Consider the following 17,869-nt stretch of genomic DNA (forward strand, 5'->3'; position numbering starts at 1 on the left):
ATCCTGATGAAATGGGTTTCCTGATTAAGAGGGTCCTGATTAAGTGGAGTGGGTGCATTGCACTGCAGTTAGAGATGATTCATTTAGGACCATGAACAAGAATCTTTTAGAACAAGATTGTGTGAGATTCATATATTAAGGTTAAACAAATGTGAACACATTTTCTGAATCAGCTCTGCTTTCTTTAGCACATGGTTAAATAGTTTCCCACCCTGAAAGGAGAGCATTACAGGGAGGGCCACTGGGTACCCTTACCGGACAGCGTAAGTCATGCGATCAGGCCGGATGGCTCTCAACATGCACAGCCGCTGCAGAGCTGACTTGCTCTTCCATTCCTGAGGGAACTTCTCCTTTTCAGGGCATTCAGATTCTACAAATTTTTTCCAGCGTTTGGCAGATCCCTCGATATCCCGATCCAGGTTCCGGAATTGCTCCATGGACGACAGGCTCTGGAAAAGTTCAGTGAACCCCATTTAGGACAGACATAATATGTGCCCCTGGGAAGCATTTCTTACAGCTACTAGCTGCTACAGTTTTGCTATGTTGGAATGGTTAAAGCAGAAGCCAAGGAACCAGGCTCCTGGGTCCTATTCCCAGTTCACTCACTTCCTTGTTGTCAGTCATCTAGCCTCCCTATGGCTCAGTTCAGCCATCCGTACAAGGTGAAGAAAAAGAAGAATACAGTACTTTATCTCAGAGGTGTGTTGTGAGGCTTACTGAATTAGGCCCTGATTCAGGAAGGCATCCTACTCATGACAGCACTTGAGCATGTACTTAAACTTTAAGCCAATGGGACTTAAACCCATGGTTAAGCATTGTCCTGAATCAGGGCCCTAATTAATAGGTATAAAGTGCATGAGATCCTTAGAATCATAGAACCATAGGGTTAGAAAGGACCACAAAGGTCATGTAGGATGAAATTAACTCTGTAAATGCAAAGTATATTACGTATCAGCCCAAAACAAAATCTGGACACCCCTGAACTATGGGGAAGTTCAGAATAAGAACTGTATTGCTCAGAGCCATTGCTAATTACTATGGGATACATCCTGAGAGATGCTGAGCAGTTATAACTCCCATTTACCTCATAGGTAATATAATGTGTCATCCCAGGCCACGTGAAATATGCACCAAAACAATAAATCAGCAAGCGGATCTTCACACAGGCCACTAGAAATGGTATTTGATGTTTTGGCAAGTATAATTCCCTGCTGGATACCCAGGATTCTTGAGGTGATTGCACATACCAAATCATAGCCTTTGGCTATGCACAATCAGCTGTGTGAGTCTCTAGAAAGCAGGGTCTACTAGATCCCTTGTTGCCCATATAGGGTTTGAAGGTAAAAATGGAAGCATGGCCTGAACCTCCCTTCAGCTCCTTCTGCAAGAAGCTTTAATCAGACACTCCCAAGATGGGTGAGGAGAGTGGGTCCTAGGGGCAATCATTTTGAAGCAGCATAGGGAGGAGGGTAAGGAGCCGTTTTTTTCCTCATGGATACCCACTCTGGAGATTAACAAGTGGCAGTGAGCATCACTCACTCCATTTTCCTCCCCACCCCATCCCTCAGTCCCACCACATCCACCCATCTGGGTTGTGACCTTCTCCCAAGCACCAGACACATCAAACGTGTCTATAACAGACATCACAGTGTCACACTATGCACAGGACTCAATGTCAACTTTCTTAGCCACCTCAGCCTGTAGGATCCAAGGCCCCTGAGGAAAACATCTCAGCAGGGAAATCATCCTGGCAGACTGACAGCAGGAGACAGGGAAGCAGCTCCAGAGGGCTGAGCCCAGACCATGTCCACAATGGTGCAGGCCCTGACAAATACTGCTCTGTAAAGAGCAACAAAAGGGGCAGAAGCAGGGGAGCGTCGAGGGCTGGGGGTGAATTCCCAGCCCACTACCAGACAGAACTAAGAGGCAGTTGGGGCCATTCCTGTTTTTTGCCCCTGGAAACCCTCTCCCTGGGAGGCGCAGGGGAGTGGGGGCGGGGAGGAAGAGGACTATTGTGTTCCAGAAGATTCTGAGCTCATGGCCAGCACATTATCCCAGCTATGGGAATCAGCACCAGGCATTCCTGGGGACAGTGAATATCCTCCCACATCAGCATGCACAGCTGAGCACAGAATTTGGCTCAGGTGGTTACTTTATACACAGTTCAGATTCAGACCCATGCCTGGCTTTGCTGCAGTCAGAAAGCTACACCTCTCCTTTAACTCTGCATAGGATCTCAGGCTCCGCTACCTGCACCTCCTCTCTAGTGATCCTGGGCTTGATTGCCTTTACAGGCTGCCTCATGGGGTACTAACTGGAAACCAAACTGCACCTCACTTCTCAGTCTTGCCTTTGGTGTCCATGCCTGCACTCTATCCAGGGACACTGGGGAACTGATGCCCTCACCCACCAGAGGGGGTAATGACTCTCCCTATTCCCAGCCAATATAGAAGTGATGTCCATGGACTGCATCTAGGCCTCCATGGCTAAAATATGATCACTGCAACGGAGAGTTTGGAAGGAAAGGTATAAGCCAACAGAGAAAAAGATTAGACATATTCTACAGAGTATCCACCTCAAATAAATAGTTAAAATAAATCTGCATTCACATATCCACGCAGACGGTCTCTAAAATGCCAGGCAAGAGACACTTCTTCCTGGGCACGCTGCTGTCAGCAACAGTGACACAAATGGCTAGGACTGGAATTTCTGGGCCCAGTACTGGCAGGAGGTGCTGAGGGTGATATCTCTACAGAGAATGAGTGTGGAAGCAATTCCCTTGTAGCATTAACAATCACAAAAAAAAAAGGGAAATGGAAATGTTAACACTGCAATGAGCATCAGAAGGGAAATCTGGTTAGCTTCAGCACTGAGATATTCAATGGCTGCAGCCAGCCACAGGTTCAGGAACACCATCTTCATCAACATGTGCAATTTCAAATAGATTTGATAGCTGAAATCTGTCTCTTTCTACCCCCAAACACACTTGCTGTCTCTCCCCACATACACACTCTCTCTCTGCCTGTCCAGCTTCTCATGTTGGTGCTCATCACCATCACATCTGAGCACTTACAGCAGCCATAATACATCACTCTTCCCAGAAGGAGCTCAAAAATAGTGCTGATGAGCACACATAGGCACCACTCCCCAAGCTATGAAATACAGCCATTCTGCATCAACATGCCATGACAGCGTCAAAGAGGGAAAGTGGAGAGTAACTTCTCCAAGTTAAGCCTCTGAGGCAAGGGAGAGAGACAGAATGTATTAACCATGTTGGGATGTGGCCAGGAAGGGACCAGGGCTATTGTTCCTTCTCTTGCAAAGGTGCCACAGCATGGTTAGCGGTTGCAAGTATGAAGGCCCTGAATTTGTGTCTCACCCAAAAGGTGGCCCCTCCAGCAGCACACTGCCACTAGCAGCACAATGAAGCACCACATCAGTGTTATCTCGGAGAGAATTCCACCCACTGAATCATGTATCACTATTGTTTTCATCAGAAATCTCACATCCGAGTCGTGAATGGGTCCAACCCTGATGGGGCGTGGCTCTAGGTCTGTGAATTTCACATATTCACATATGCAAAATGAAGTCCTCCCCTGCCCTCACTGTAGCAAACACAAGGGGCATGCTAACATTTTCCTTTGAGACAGAATTACCATTTTCCATCACAATACAATTTGGTTTATTTTTACATTGTGTCCTTTATCTGCAGTATCGCAGGGAGTTGATCTGAGGGCAGAGGGAAAGGGAGAGCTTTACAGAGAGATGAGGATGTGACAGTGTGGCTCAAAGGGATGAGAAGAAGAGCCAGGCAGATGGGGCAGCAACACACAATGCCTCACTGGGCTGCTGCCTCTAGGGAATGGGTTGAATGTTTTATGCACAAGAACAACTTCAAAGGTTTGGTGTCATTGTTACTTCATAGAACTTATCTTCCAGTGCCAGATACACAAAGGCCTACAGTAGTGTATTTATTGGAGAGAATACTTATTCTTATCACTGAACGCAGTCATTTTTAAGGACACTATCAGGTCAAATCTGACCCAAAATGTGTCGCTAAAACGAGTTTTTACAAAGCCTAAGACAAGTAGAAATAGGTCCATGGATTTTTTTCATCTTTAGTTTTAACGGAAATAGTTTAAAATACAAACCAAATAACCCTCCCTCTGTAGACTTTCAACCCAGACACTGCAGCATTGTTCTGTTGCACCAGAATCTGAAAGTGAAAGTGACAAGTCTAGTTTCCATGTCCTACCCTGGGGTTAATAATATAAACAAGTAAAATAGTATCAATAGCAAACTGTTTGCCATCCCCAAGTGTTTAAAAATCATGAATTGGGCCCCCCAAAATCCTGAGACTTGTTTAAAAACGAGTTTTTTAAAAAGAATAAAATGTGGGCTCTTCTTATATGCCTTCTGCTTTTTGAGCCCTTTGGGTTCACTTGGTTTCATGTTTTCAAGCTTTTCTCCCTAACCACGAGCACTAGAAACTCCCTATGGGGGAAAAAAAAGAGAAAGAGAAAGCTGAGCGTTTCACCTAATCCCAGGCTTCCAGCTTCTGCGGCTTCAAGAAACACCCCAAATGCCACAAGACTCATGACAGAATTGTGAGAGTAAGCAACACTGTGAAAACTAGGAGATTTTAAACACCCGAGCAGTTTGAATAATCTAGGGTATTATTTGTGAGATGTGTTTTTATCAAGTATCCTGCTTTGAACATGAGATTGCTCCTGTACTGTCACTATTTTATATTGAGCACCTTTGAACAGGTTTTAGGAGTAACTGCAAGGTTGTAGCTTGTAGCCGAGGCTCTCAGCACAGAGCATTATGGTCTCTGTGATTACGTTTAAGGAAAGATCCAGTACACAATGGTGAGGAGAAAGTAACAAGCAACACAAATACATGTAATTTATTTGTGATTGTTATAGGTTCTACATATGTTTTATTTAACCTTGGAAAATTCTCCTCCCTCACTCCAGTCCAGTAATTTGTCAGGTGAATAAAAATAGCCTTATTTTGTTCATCATTATTGTTATTATTATACCTAAGTGTCCCACTTTAATAACAGATCCTGTACAAATAAATAACACAAACACTCCCAGACAGCTCCCAATCTAAGATTTAAACAGTGCATGATAGATGAGTAAACAGGCCAATGAGGAGGACAAGGTTATGGTGGACACAGATGTGTTTGCATGAATTGCTCATAACAATGTTGCCAGTAGTCACAGGTGGCCACCAGGCTAGGCAATGCCAGACCCTAGTGATTTATAGGCATCTTGGCAAAGGCTGACTTTAAGGAAGACAAACTGGCAGTTTTGTGAATGTTGACAAGTAATTCTGAATGGCAGGGGCAACCCACAGAATAGTCTGTGAAAACTTACAGGGTCCTGGCTAGCCGTAACTGAAGCCAATGGCAGATCAAATTATTTCAGTGGGAGCAGCAGGACTATATCTGCAGTCTGGGAATGTTCATTTCTATTCCAAAGTTCTAAATGTTCAAGCTCTGCATTTAACTAGTCGTCTAAGCTATGGATTCTCCAAGTGTGCCATAGTATTACTCTACCAATGGGCCAGAGATGCAGGCCTCCCCAGTGGAAATAAGGGAAAGACTCCCCACAACCTTAGCATCCCATGATGTGTTTAGAGCAGTACTCGGGGGAAGAACATGCAGTCAGTTCATTACGGTCCTTGTTTGAACTTTTAGAACTTGGCAAAAGCAGAATTGCTGAGTTAATGTTCAGTGTTTGATATCTTACTTAACTAGCTGGGATATGACAAGGCTCTTCTTACCACTGCATTCCTATCTTGGGCACTGGGCACTCAATCCCTCCTATTCTGTGCCTGTGGCACATAACAGTGTAGTCTCCTGGGGGCTGTAACACTTTGGTCTAATTTCAGTTCAGTAATTTAGTCTTGAATTTAGCAGGTGCTGGCTGGTGTTGGTGGCCTGTGATATCAAGAGATCTGACTAGATGATCTGATGACCCCTTCTGGCCTTAAGCTCTATGACCTTATACCTTCCATATGCATTAGAAAGGTCTATTTTCTTGAGTGTAAATACATTTTTCCATTTCTCTCCTCCATTTGCTGTGGGTTTGCTCATGGCTCCTCAGGGAAGCCAGCATCCTCACAGCTCAAGATACACCGCTCCACGGAGGATGGTAAAGCCATGCCTATGTCCAACTGAGACTGATAAATTGGGTCGTGCTGGAAGCTGACACATTGGCAAATGAACTATTCCATTTGAATAATGTTAACTAGATGGATTAGAGAATGATGGATTATTTTCCATCTTCTCAGACTAGGTTTTGTTTTGTATTATTCATTTGCCGGAGGTGTTGTTTTTGTTTAGCTGCACTACCTGAATTATTCAGCTCAGGAGTACAAAACTAATGAAGGTAAAAATAAAGACATGATGCGTTTGTCAAACTTCAATCAGCAGTCAACACAAGCGGTACATTTTAATCATCCTCATTACTTTTATAGAGGCTGACAAGCTCACTGCACCTTATGCCCCCATCTTCCTTCAAAGCGTTCACCACTTTCTCCCCTTGACTAAGTTATTACTGTTATTTTGGGATTCAAGTGTGCATAGCACCATTAATTTATGTGACTCAGTACAAACACCTCCTTCAGCTCATGCGCACCCCCTTTCTGGGCTACCATCTGCTGCCATTTTAGCTGGCCAGCCGTAGGTGTTCTAGGAGTGATGGACCGCATCATGAAACTCCCAGAGAAGCCTGAGTAAGGAGTTAGGAAGTAAGGACTCCAGGACTGAGGCGGTTAGTATATTTGTGTGGGTATCTCCATTGAATAAAAAAGGTCAAGAATGAAAAATTATCCATAAAAAATCACCTGACCTGGGACCACAATGTTGCCATCATATGGTCATTGCATGGTGTCACTCATGGGCAGACTTAAGGGTGTGGTAGTGTGTGTGAACTTTGTATTTCCATCATCTAAATGTCTGGATTGCTTTTAAATTTACCCTTAACTCCAGAATGGGATTAAGGCACAGCCATTATAGGCCCACCTCTCAGGTCCCACTCCCTGGAGTCATGTGATTACATCCGGCCCTGGGGTTGTATTTTAAAGAGAGTCACTAGTTCTCATGGTTGAAAAGAAAATCCTGAAATCCTAAAAACATGCCCTGAGTGTAATCAGTTCACGGGTATCTGCCTGAGTCTGCAGACTACCTGAAACTATAGCTCAGAAAGGCAAGAATGGTGCCGCCCCAAATGACCGGCTGCCCTGCCAACACCTCCCCTGAAGAGGACTCTGTATGTGGCAGACCCTGCCCATGTACCCTCCCAAGCAGTTACACTCCAGCTGCTGGGGTAAGTACTGAAGAGGCCCCCTCCTGCCATTCCTGTGGGTGAGGTGAATCTGTGCCACTGCCCCTGCTTTTGGGGGGGGGGAGGGGGGGAGAAAGTGTATATTTGAGGATATGCTGTATTTTTCATATAGAACAAAGTTGAATTCTTGCTTCAAGAGCAAACTGCTCATTCTTAACACTCTGTGGCTGTGACAACCACCTCCATAACATACAATCTGCTATTTGTCCAGTGTCCATACTTTGGTATCACAAGGTTTCTGGCCCCTTAAGGGGAGTTGCTCCTCAGACCCACTTGTGACAAGTTTAGCTCTTCTCCCCAGATGGGGAGGATGAGTAACAATGAATGATGTCATGTGACAGATGGCTCAGGTGGCTGAATCAGGTCTAAGGTAGATAAGGAAGAGGCCTAGAGAGAAAAGGTGTGTGTTAGCAGATGTCTGCAGACACTGCAGAAAGTGAGTTCTCCTGCAAGGCCCTGCGTGAGCAGGAGAAAAGGCACAAAGAGAAAAGAGGCTGTTGAAGAAGGCAGACAAGGCCTTGGGTCCTCTCCAGGACCAGAAGGCTTAGCTCTAGGAAAGGAGGCTGGGGAATTACTGCTGGAAGAGCAGGAAGACAGATCGTCAGGAAGGAGGGGCCCGGACCCAGCTTGGGACTGGGGTGAAGACTCTGTTGTTTGAGTTTTATTTTGAAAGACTGCAAGATTTAACCATTTGGACCCCACAAGGGGAATGCTTTGAATGTTTCGACTGTATGGAGTGACTAAAGTGCCCTGAACAGAAGGTGATATTAAGGCAGGGCACCATAGAGCCATCCAAGGTCGTGAGGGGGAGCTTGTACAGCAGGTGACCCAATTACACTTGGGATGAATGCCAATCTTGAGCAGATAGCACAGAGCTCTGGAACCTGGGATATGTTAACCTTCTGAAGGACTGCAAACAGAATCTCCATGGAACTTTTGATCCTTCTAGAGTTTGCTGTCCTTCTAAAAGTGCGGCTCTCCAGCTCTGCCTGTCTTTCATGTTTATAAGAGCAGATATCCAAAAAGGGACAAATCTTGGCCCCAGCTTGGTGTGTTAAGCCAAATATCTCAGCTCCCTCCCCACCTGCCCTCCCCCGCCCCATACACAGACTGGAGCAGAGAGATCTGGTTGGCAAAATTATTACCAAGCTTAGCTGAAATAACATGTGCACTTGAGCCTTTTCCTGTGAATTGCCAATTAGGAGCTGTCTCGCTAAATGGCTTAGTACAAACTTGTCATGTAAATTGAAGATCATACTGTAGAATCTGCACTTATGGATATCATGTGGATTTATAACCCCTCCTGAAGGACTTTGGGTCCATAACCCACTGAACAGATCATACTCATCCTGCCAGGTAATTTCATTAACATTTATATTAATCTTTATATAATAATGAAGCCAATTACAATTACAAATATATTTATCGTATTACTCAAAATTCAAATAATGATACTTGATTAAAATATTGAACTGATTCCAACTACCACACAGGCATGGTCACAACAAAATGGGAATGGCTTCTATAAAAATGTTGCAATATATTCTACAGTGGTGAGGTACAGAATCTGACTGGGCTTTCTCTATTCATTTTGTGATTTCAACAGTCTCTATTGGAATCGAGAATAAAAGACCATTTATTGAGAAGATGGTAAACTGGACCCTATTTGCAAGGTTACCTAATACTTCACGTTATAACCTGTTTTCAATTGCTTTTAACTTTACCAAACTTTAATTAGTTGGTCTGAAATTTTTCATGCTTTGGCAGATATATTTTTTTTAATTTAAACTGAAATGTTTGAGCTGTTTTTGAGATAAGGTTAGGAAAATTAGGTTGTTTTGCCACTGTAAACGTATTTTCCCAACTTTTTTTTTTTTTTTTTGGAAGAGCTCTAGCACTACAAGGGTTTGGAGCAGGAACTTGCAACTTGGCTGGGGGATAGTGCTGAGGGTAGGGAGGTGAATTTTGCTGTGTTTCTGAAAATCCATCCAGATTTGGCCAAGTTATAAATTATAGAAAATCACCATCTGTACATGCGCAGTAGAACCTGTTAGAAGACTGCTCCTAAAATCTCTGACCATTCCATCTACACTGAGCATGTGCCCAAGCCCCCTTAATCCTTTTGTATCATTCTAAAGCAGCCCCACAGAACTGAACATTTGGATGGGACATAGACAAAATGGCTTGTTTCTCCTTCCCCTATCTAAATATCCTTTGGCCTAAGGGGTGACGCACTGGGCTAGAAGACTATGAGTTCCCGTCTCACTTCTCTTGACCACTGTTAATCATTTTGTGCACTTCACAACTCTGAATGTGGAGCAAGGCTTCATTCTCATACCTGACAAATGAGGCAAATATAAGCCACTCTCTTTTACAGATGGAGTAACTGAGGGGCTCTACTAGCTCATTTCTGGCAGAAGTCAAAATAAAAGCAAGGTCCCTAACATGGCAGACCCAAATCTAAGCCCTGGTCTACACTAGGAGTTGAGGTCGAATTTAGCAGCGTTAAATTGATTTAACCCTGCACCTGTCCACACAACGAAGCCCTTTTTTTCGACTTAAAGGGCTCTTAAAATCGATTTCTTTACTCCACCCCCGACAAGGGGATTAGCGCTGAAATCATCCTTGCTGGGTCGAATTTGGGGTAGTGTGGACGCAATTCGATGGTATTGGCCTCTGGGAGCCATCCCAGAGTGCTCCATTGTGACCGCTCTGGACAGCACTCTCAACTCAGATGCACTGGCCAGCTAGACAGGAAAAGACCCGCGAACTTTTGAATCTCATTTCCTATTTGGCCAGCGTGGCAAGCTGCAGGTGAGTGCAGAGCTCATCAGCAGAGGTGACCGTGCAGCGCTCATCAGCAGAGGTGACCATGATGGAGTCCCAGAATCGCAAAAGAGCTCCAGCATGGACCAAACAGGAGGTATGGGATCGGATCGCTGTATGGGGAGAGGAATCCGTGCTATCAGAACTCCGTTCCAGTTTTCGAAATGCCAAAACATTTGTCAAAATCTCCCAGGGCATGAAGGACAGAGGCCATAACAGGGACCCGAAGCAGTGTCACGTGAAACTTAAGGAGCTGAGGCAAGCCTACCAGAAAACCAGAGAGGCAAATGGACTCTCCGGGTCAGAGCCCCAAACATGCTGCTTCTATGATGAGCTGCATGCCATTTTAGGGGGTTCAGCCACCACTACCCCAACTGTGTGCTTTGACTCCGTCAATGGAGAGGGAGGCAACACGGAAGCAGGTTTTGGGGATGAGGAAGATGATGAGGAGGAGGTTGTAGACAGCTCACAGCAAGCAAGCAGAGAAACCGGTTTTCCCGACAGCCAGGAACTGTTTCTCACCCTGGACCTGGAGCCAGTACCCCCCGAACCCATCCAAGGCTGCCTCCCGGACCCGCCAAGCGGAGAAGGGACCTCTGGTGAGTGTACCTTTTAAAATAGTGTACATGGTTTAAAAGTAAGCGTGTTTAACGATTAATTTGCCCTGGCATTTTGCAGCCAGTACAGCTACTGGAAAAGTCTGTTAACGTGTCTGGGGATGGAGCGGAAATCCTCCAGGGACATCTACATAAAGCTCTCCTGGATGTCCTCCCAAAGCCTTTGCAAAAGGTTTCTGGGGAGAGCAGCCTTATTCCGTCCACCATGGTAGGACACTTTACCACTCCAGGCCAGTAGCATGTAGTCGGGAATCATTGCAGAATGAAGCATTGCAGCGTATGTTTGCTAGCGTTCAAACATCATCCGTTCTTTATCTCTCTGTGTTATCCTCAGGAGAATGATATCATTCATGGTCAACTGGTTAAAATAGGGTGCTTTTCTGAAGGGGACATTCAGAGGTGCCCGTTCCTGCTGGGCTCTTTGCCTGTGGCTGAACAGAAATGTTCCCCACCGTTAGCCACGTAGTGGGGGGAGGGGGAAGTGGTTAGCCACGCAGTGGGGGGAGGCAAAATTCAACCTTGTAACGAAAGCACATGTGCTATGTATGTAATGTAAACAGCAAGGTTTACCGTGAAAGAGTGTACCTATTGTTCTATAAAATGTGTCTTTTTAAATACCACTGTCCCTTTTTTATTTTCCTCCACCAGCTGCATGTGTTTCAAGGATCACAGGATCTTCTCCTTCCCAGAGGCTAGCGAAGATTAGAAGGCAAAAAAAACGCACGCACGATGAAATGCTCTCTGACCTCATGCTGTCCTCCCACACTGACAGAGCCCAGATGAATGCATGGAGGCAGACAATGTCAGAGTGCAGGAAAGCACAAAATGAATGCGAGGAGAGGTGGCGGGCTGAAGAGAGTAAGAGGTGGGCTGAAGATAGGTGGCAGCAGTGTGATGAGAGGAGGCAGGATTCAATGCTGAGGCTGCTGGAGGATCAAACTAATATGCTCCAGTGTATGGCTGAGCTGCAGGAAAGGCAGCTGGAGTACAGACCGCCCCTACAGCCCCTGTGTAACCAACTGCCCTCCTCCCCAAGTTCCATAGCCTCCACACCCAGACGCACAAAAACGCGGTGGGGAGGCCTCCGGCCACCCAGCCACTTCACCCCAGAGGATTGCCCAAGCAACAGAAGGCTGGCATTCAATAAGTTTTAAAGTGCTGTGTGGCCTTGTCCTTCCCTCCTCCACCACCACACCCGGTGCTTCCCTCGTCCACCACCCCTCCTGGGCTACCTTGGCAGTTATCCCCCTATTTGTGTGATGAATTAATAAAGAATGCATGAATGTGAAGCAACAATGACTTTACTGCCTCTGCAAGCGGTGATCGAAGGGGGGAGGGGAGGGGAGGGTGGTTAGCTTACAGGGAAGTAGAGTGAATCAAGGGGGGGGGGGGCGGGTCATCAAGGAGAAACAAACAGAACTGTCACACCGTAGCCTGGCCAGTCATGAAACTGGTTTTCAAAGCTTCTCTGATGCGCACCACGCCCTGCTGTGCTCTTCTAACCACCCTGGTGTCTTAAAGCCAGGGCATTAAGGGGTAGGCTGGGTCCTCAAGGATAACCATAGGCATTTCAACATCCCCAACGGTTATTTTCTGATCTGGAAAAAAAAAAGGAGTACTTGTGGCACCTTAGAGACTAACCAATTTATTTGAGCATAAGCTTTCGTGAGCTACAAGTGAGCTGTAGCTCATGAAAGCTTATGCTCAAATAAATTGGTTAGTCTCTAAGGTGCCACAAGTACTCCTTTTCTTTTTGCGAATGCAGACTAATACGGCTGTTACTCTGAAACCTTTCTGATCTGGGAAGAAAGTCCCTTCCTGCAGCTTTTGAAACAGACCAGAGTTCCTGAAGATGCGAGCGTCATGTATCTTTCCCGGCCATCCCACGTTGATGTTGGTGAAACGTCCCTTGTGATCCACCAGAGCTTGCAGCACTATTGAAAAGTACCCCTTGCGGTTTATGTACTCGGCGGCTTGGTGCTCCGGTGCCAAGATAGGGATATGGGTTCTGGCTATGGCCCCACCACAGTTAGGGAATCCCATTGCAGCAAAGCCATCCACTATGACCTGCACATTTCCCAGATTCACTACCTTTGATATCAGCAGATCTTTGATTGCATTGGCTACTTGCATCACAGCAGCCCCCACAGTAGATTTGCCCACTCCAAATTGATTCCCGACTGATCGGTAGCTGTCTGGTGTTGCAAGCTTCCACAGGGCTATTGCCACACACTTCTCAACTGTGAGGGCTGCTCTCATCTTGATATTCTGGCGCTTCAGGGCAGGGGAAAGCAAGTCACAAAGTTCCATGAAAGTGCCCTTATGCTTGCGAAAGTTTCGCAGCCACTGGGAATCGTCCCAGACCTGCAACACTATGCAGTCCCACCAGTCTGTGCTTGTTTCCTGGGCCCAGAATCGGCATTCCACGGCATGAACCTGTCCCATTAGCACCATGATGCCCACAGTGCCAGGGCCCGTGCTTTGAGAGAAGTCTGTGTCCATGTCCTCATCACTCTCGTCACCGCGCTGATGTTGCCTACTCGCCCGGTTTCGCTTTGGCAGTACTGCTGGATAATCCACGTGGTGTTTAATGTGCTCCTAATTGCAAAAGTGATCTGAGCGGGCCCCATGCTTGCTGTGGTATGGCGTCTGCACAGGTAACCCAGGAAAAAAGGCGCGAAACGATTGCCTGCCATTGCTTTCACGGAGGGAGGGAGGGAGGGCCTGACGATATGTACCCAGAACCACCTGCGACAATGTTTTTGCCCCATTAGGCATTGAGATCTCAACCCAGAATTCCAATGGGCAGCGGAGACTGCGGGAACTGTGGGATAGCTACCCACAGTGCCACGCTCTGGAAGTCGACGCTAGCCTCGGTACTGTGGAAGCGCTCCGCCGAGTTAATGCACTTAGAGCATTTTGTGTGGGGACACACACAATCGACAATATAAAAATGATTTCTAAAAAACCGACGTCCATAAATTCGACCTAATTTCGTAGTGTAGACATACCCTAAGTCTCCTAGCCACACTGCTTTTCAGAAAGAAGCCACCACATCCATGTGCTTGAGTATGCTGCCTGTAAAATGGGGCTACTCCTGCATATGCCAGCTGATTCTGTAATGTCTTTACCTCAAGTGGTAGAGGTGTGTGCTATAGACCCTAGATTTAAACACTGCTGAGGACTACTCTGGAGAGTTGTTACAGCTGCACATGATGGAATTTGTATTTATTATTTTAAAACCCTAGGAAATTAGATTAATCTGCCCCCCCACACCCAAAAAACCCCCAAACCCTACAAGCTGGTGCGCCTGTGTATTCTGTGACAGTTTTGCACGATTCCCTCCAGATAGAGGGTGGATTAATATTTCTAGAGAATGGACATGACCTTTGCTTCAACAAATCCCAAGACAGTAGAATCCATATTTGTGATGGTGGGTTAGAAATAACCCCCCACACTCTAGCAGGTTATGTCCTTGTTTGGAGAGTTATTGAGGCACAAAGGCTGCAGGAATCATTGTGAGAGGCATGGAAGCACCTGAAGAAGCCACATTTCTATGCTGCCACCCAGGTGAGAAGTCACCACTTCAGAGGTTCATCTCTGATCTGCCCAGCAGCAAACCTTAAGATGGAGACCAGTGTCAGTCTGCCAATAGGAAGAGTTCAATCAGATATAAAAATTATTTCAGCTAACAGGTTAAAATGAATAACTAAGTGTTCCCATGCAGCACAGAACATTTCAGTGAGGATAGGTCCATCAATGGCTATTAGCCAAAATGGTAAGGGACACAATCACATGGTCCAGCTGTCCTTAAACCTCCAATTGCCCGAAGCTGAGACTGGGCAATAGTGGATTGATTACTTGAAATTCACCATTATATTCAATCCCTCTGAAACATCTAGCAGTGGCCACTGTAGAAGGCAAGTGGATTAACTGGCTGCATTGGGTCGTACCAAGGGCCCATTCTTATGCCCTTAGGAAAGTTTCAGATGAGCACAGATAAATACATGTGGGAGAGTTGTAATCTGTGTGTTTGCCTGGACACTGCTTTTGAACCCAGGCCCATGGGGTCTCTAGATTGCATCCTTGGCCACAACGGTGCACTGAACCATCAGCCATAGAATTACAGAATCATAGCACTGGAAGGGACCTCGAGAGGTCATCAAGTCTAGTCCTGTGCACTCATGGGAGGACTAAGTAGTATCTAGACCATCCCTGACAAGTGTTTGTCTAACCTGCTCTTAAAAATCTCCAATGATGGAGATTCCACAACCTCCCTAGGCAATTTATTACAGTGCTTAACCACCCTGACAGTTGCAAAGTTTTTCCTAGAGTCCAACCTCAACCACCCTTCCTGCAATTTAAGCCCATTGCTTCTTGTTCTATCCTCAGATGTTAACGAGAACAATTTTTCTCCTTGTAACAACTTTTTATGTACTTGAAAACTGTTATCATGTCCCCCCTCAATCTTCTCTTCTCCAGACTAAACAAATCCATTTTTTTTCAATCTTCCCTCAGATTATATTTTCTTGACCTTTCATCATTTTTGTTGCTCTCCTCTGGACTTTCTCCAATTTGTCCACATCTTTCGTGAAAGGTGATGCCCAGAACTGGACACAATATTCCAGTTGAGACCATATCAGTGTGGAGTAGAGCAGAAGAATTGCTTCTCATGTCTTGCTTACAGCCTGCTAATACATCCCAGAATGAGGTTTGCTTTTTTTGTAATAGTATTACATGGTTCAGTCTTATTTAGCTTGTGATCCACTATGACCCCCAGATCCCTTTCCGCAGTACTACTTCCTAGGCAGTCATTTCCCATTTTTATGTGTGCAACTGATTGTTGCTTCCTAAGTGGAATACTTTGCATTTGTTCTTATTTTCTCTTGTGCACTGAATTGCATCCTATTTACTTCAGACCATTTCTCCAGTTTGTCCAGATCATTTTGAATTTTAATCCTATCCTCTCACTTGCAACCCCTCTCAGCTTGGAATCATCTACAAACTTTAAAAGTGTACTCTCTCTGCAATTTTCTAAATCATTAATGAAGACATTGAACTGATCCCTGTGGGACCACACTCAATATGCCCTTCCAGGTTGAATGTGAACCACTAATAACTACTCTCTTGGGACAGTTTTCCAACCAGTTATGAATCCACCTTATAGTAGCTCCACCTAGGTTGTATTCCCCTAGTTTGTTTATGAGGAGGTCATGAGAGACAGTATCAAAAGCCTTACTACAGTAAAGATATACAACATCTACCACTTCCCACCCCCACCCCCCAGCCACAAGACTTGTTATCCTGTCGAAGAAAGCTCTCAGGTTGGTTTGACATGATTTGTTCTTGACAAATCCATGCTGACTGTTAGTTATCACCTTATTATCGTCTAGGTGTCTGCAAATTGATTGCTTAATTATTTGCTCCAATATCTTTCCAGGTACTGAAGTTAAGCTGACTGGTCTGTAATTCCCAGGTCCTCCTTATTTCCCTTTTTATTGATTGGCACTATATTTGCCCTTTTCCAGTCCGCTGGAATCTCTGTCTTCCATGACTTTTCTAAGATAATCACTACTGGCTCAGATATCTGCTCAGTCAGCTCCTTGAGTATTCTAGGATGTATTTTATTAAGCCCTGGTGACTTGAAGACATCTAACTTGCCTAAGAAATTTTTTAACTTATTCTTTCCCTATTTTAGCTTCTGATCCTACCTCATTTTCACTGGCATTCAGTTAGATGTTCAATCACTACTAACCTTTCTGGTGAAAACTGAAACAAAAAAGTCATTTAGCACTTTTGCCATTTCCACATTTTCTGCTAGTTTCCCCAACCCCTCATTGAGTAACGGGCCTACCCTGTCCTTGGTCTTTCTCTTGCTTCTAATGTATTTGCAGAATGTTTTCTTGTTACCTTTACATCTCTGGCTAGTTTAATCTCAGTTTGTGCCTTGGCCTTTTTAATTTTGTCCCTACATACTTGTTATTTGTTTATATTCATCCTTTGTAATTTGACCTAGTTTCCACTTTTTGTAGGACTCTTTTTTGAGTTTCAGATCACTGACGATTTCCTGGTTAGCCAGATAATGACCATCCTTCCGATCTCGCCAAACTTCCTATCTTTCCTGTGCAGTGGGGTAATTTGCTCTTGTGCCCTTAATAATGTCTCTTTGAAAAACTGCCAACTCTCTTGAACTGTTTTTCCCCTTAACCTTGCTTCCCATAAGATCTTACCTACCAACTCCCTGGGTTTCCTAAAGTTTGCCTTCTTGAAATCCGTTATCTTTATCTTGCTGTTTTCCCTCCTACCATTCCTTAGAATCATGAACTCTATCATTTCATGATCACTTTCACCCAAGCTGCCTTACACTCCCAAATTTTCAACCAGTTCCTCACTATTTGTCAAAATCAAATCTAGAACAGCCTCTCCCCTAGTAGCTTTTTTCCACCTTCTGAAATAAAAAAATTGTCTCCAGTACATTCCAAGAACTTGCTGAATAATCTGTGCTCTGCTGTGTTATTTTCCCAACAGATGTCGGGGTAGTTGAAGTGGCCCCTCACTAGCAAGTCCTGTGCTTTGGGTGATTTTGTTAGTTCTTTAAAAAAAAAAGCCTCATCCACCTCTTCTTCCTAATTAGGTGGTCTGTAGTAGACTCTTACTATGACATCACCCTTGTTTTTTACCCCTTTTATCCTTACCAGAGACTTTCAACAAGCCTGTCTCCTCTTTCCAGCTTAACCTCATTCCAAATGTATACACATCTTTGATATATAAGGCAACACCTCCTCCCTTTCTTCCCTATATTTCCCTCCTGAGCAAACTGTACCCTTCTATACCAATATTCCAGTCAGGTGCATTATCCCACCAAGTTTTTGTGATGTCAACTATGTCATAGTTGTGTTTAGTAATTAGCATTTCAAATTCTTCCTGCTTATTCCCCATACTTCTCGCATTAGTATACAGACATCTAAGATACTGAAATGATCCCCCATCCCCGCCATGTTCTCTCTGGTCTTTCCCTTATCCCTGCTATAACAGCCCATGCTCCCCCCAGATTCCAACCCTTCTCCC

The 17,869-nt window shown here is 45.0% G+C and overlaps 1 protein-coding gene across 1 annotated transcript in view; it reads right to left on the reverse strand.

The window, feature by feature from the left end:
• DNAH9 (dynein axonemal heavy chain 9) overlaps positions 1-17,869 on the reverse strand; it is a 397,352-nt gene that overhangs the window by 75,408 nt on the left and 304,075 nt on the right. The window contains exon 60 of the mRNA XM_074971509.1: positions 256-449. Within this exon, the coding sequence (XP_074827610.1) occupies positions 256-449 (194 nt within the window). The remainder of the gene's footprint in view (positions 1-255; positions 450-17,869) is intronic.

This window comes from Natator depressus, chromosome 14 (assembly GCF_965152275.1).
Source record: "Natator depressus isolate rNatDep1 chromosome 14, rNatDep2.hap1, whole genome shotgun sequence".
In the NCBI taxonomy this organism is placed as follows: Eukaryota; Metazoa; Chordata; order Testudines; family Cheloniidae; genus Natator; species Natator depressus.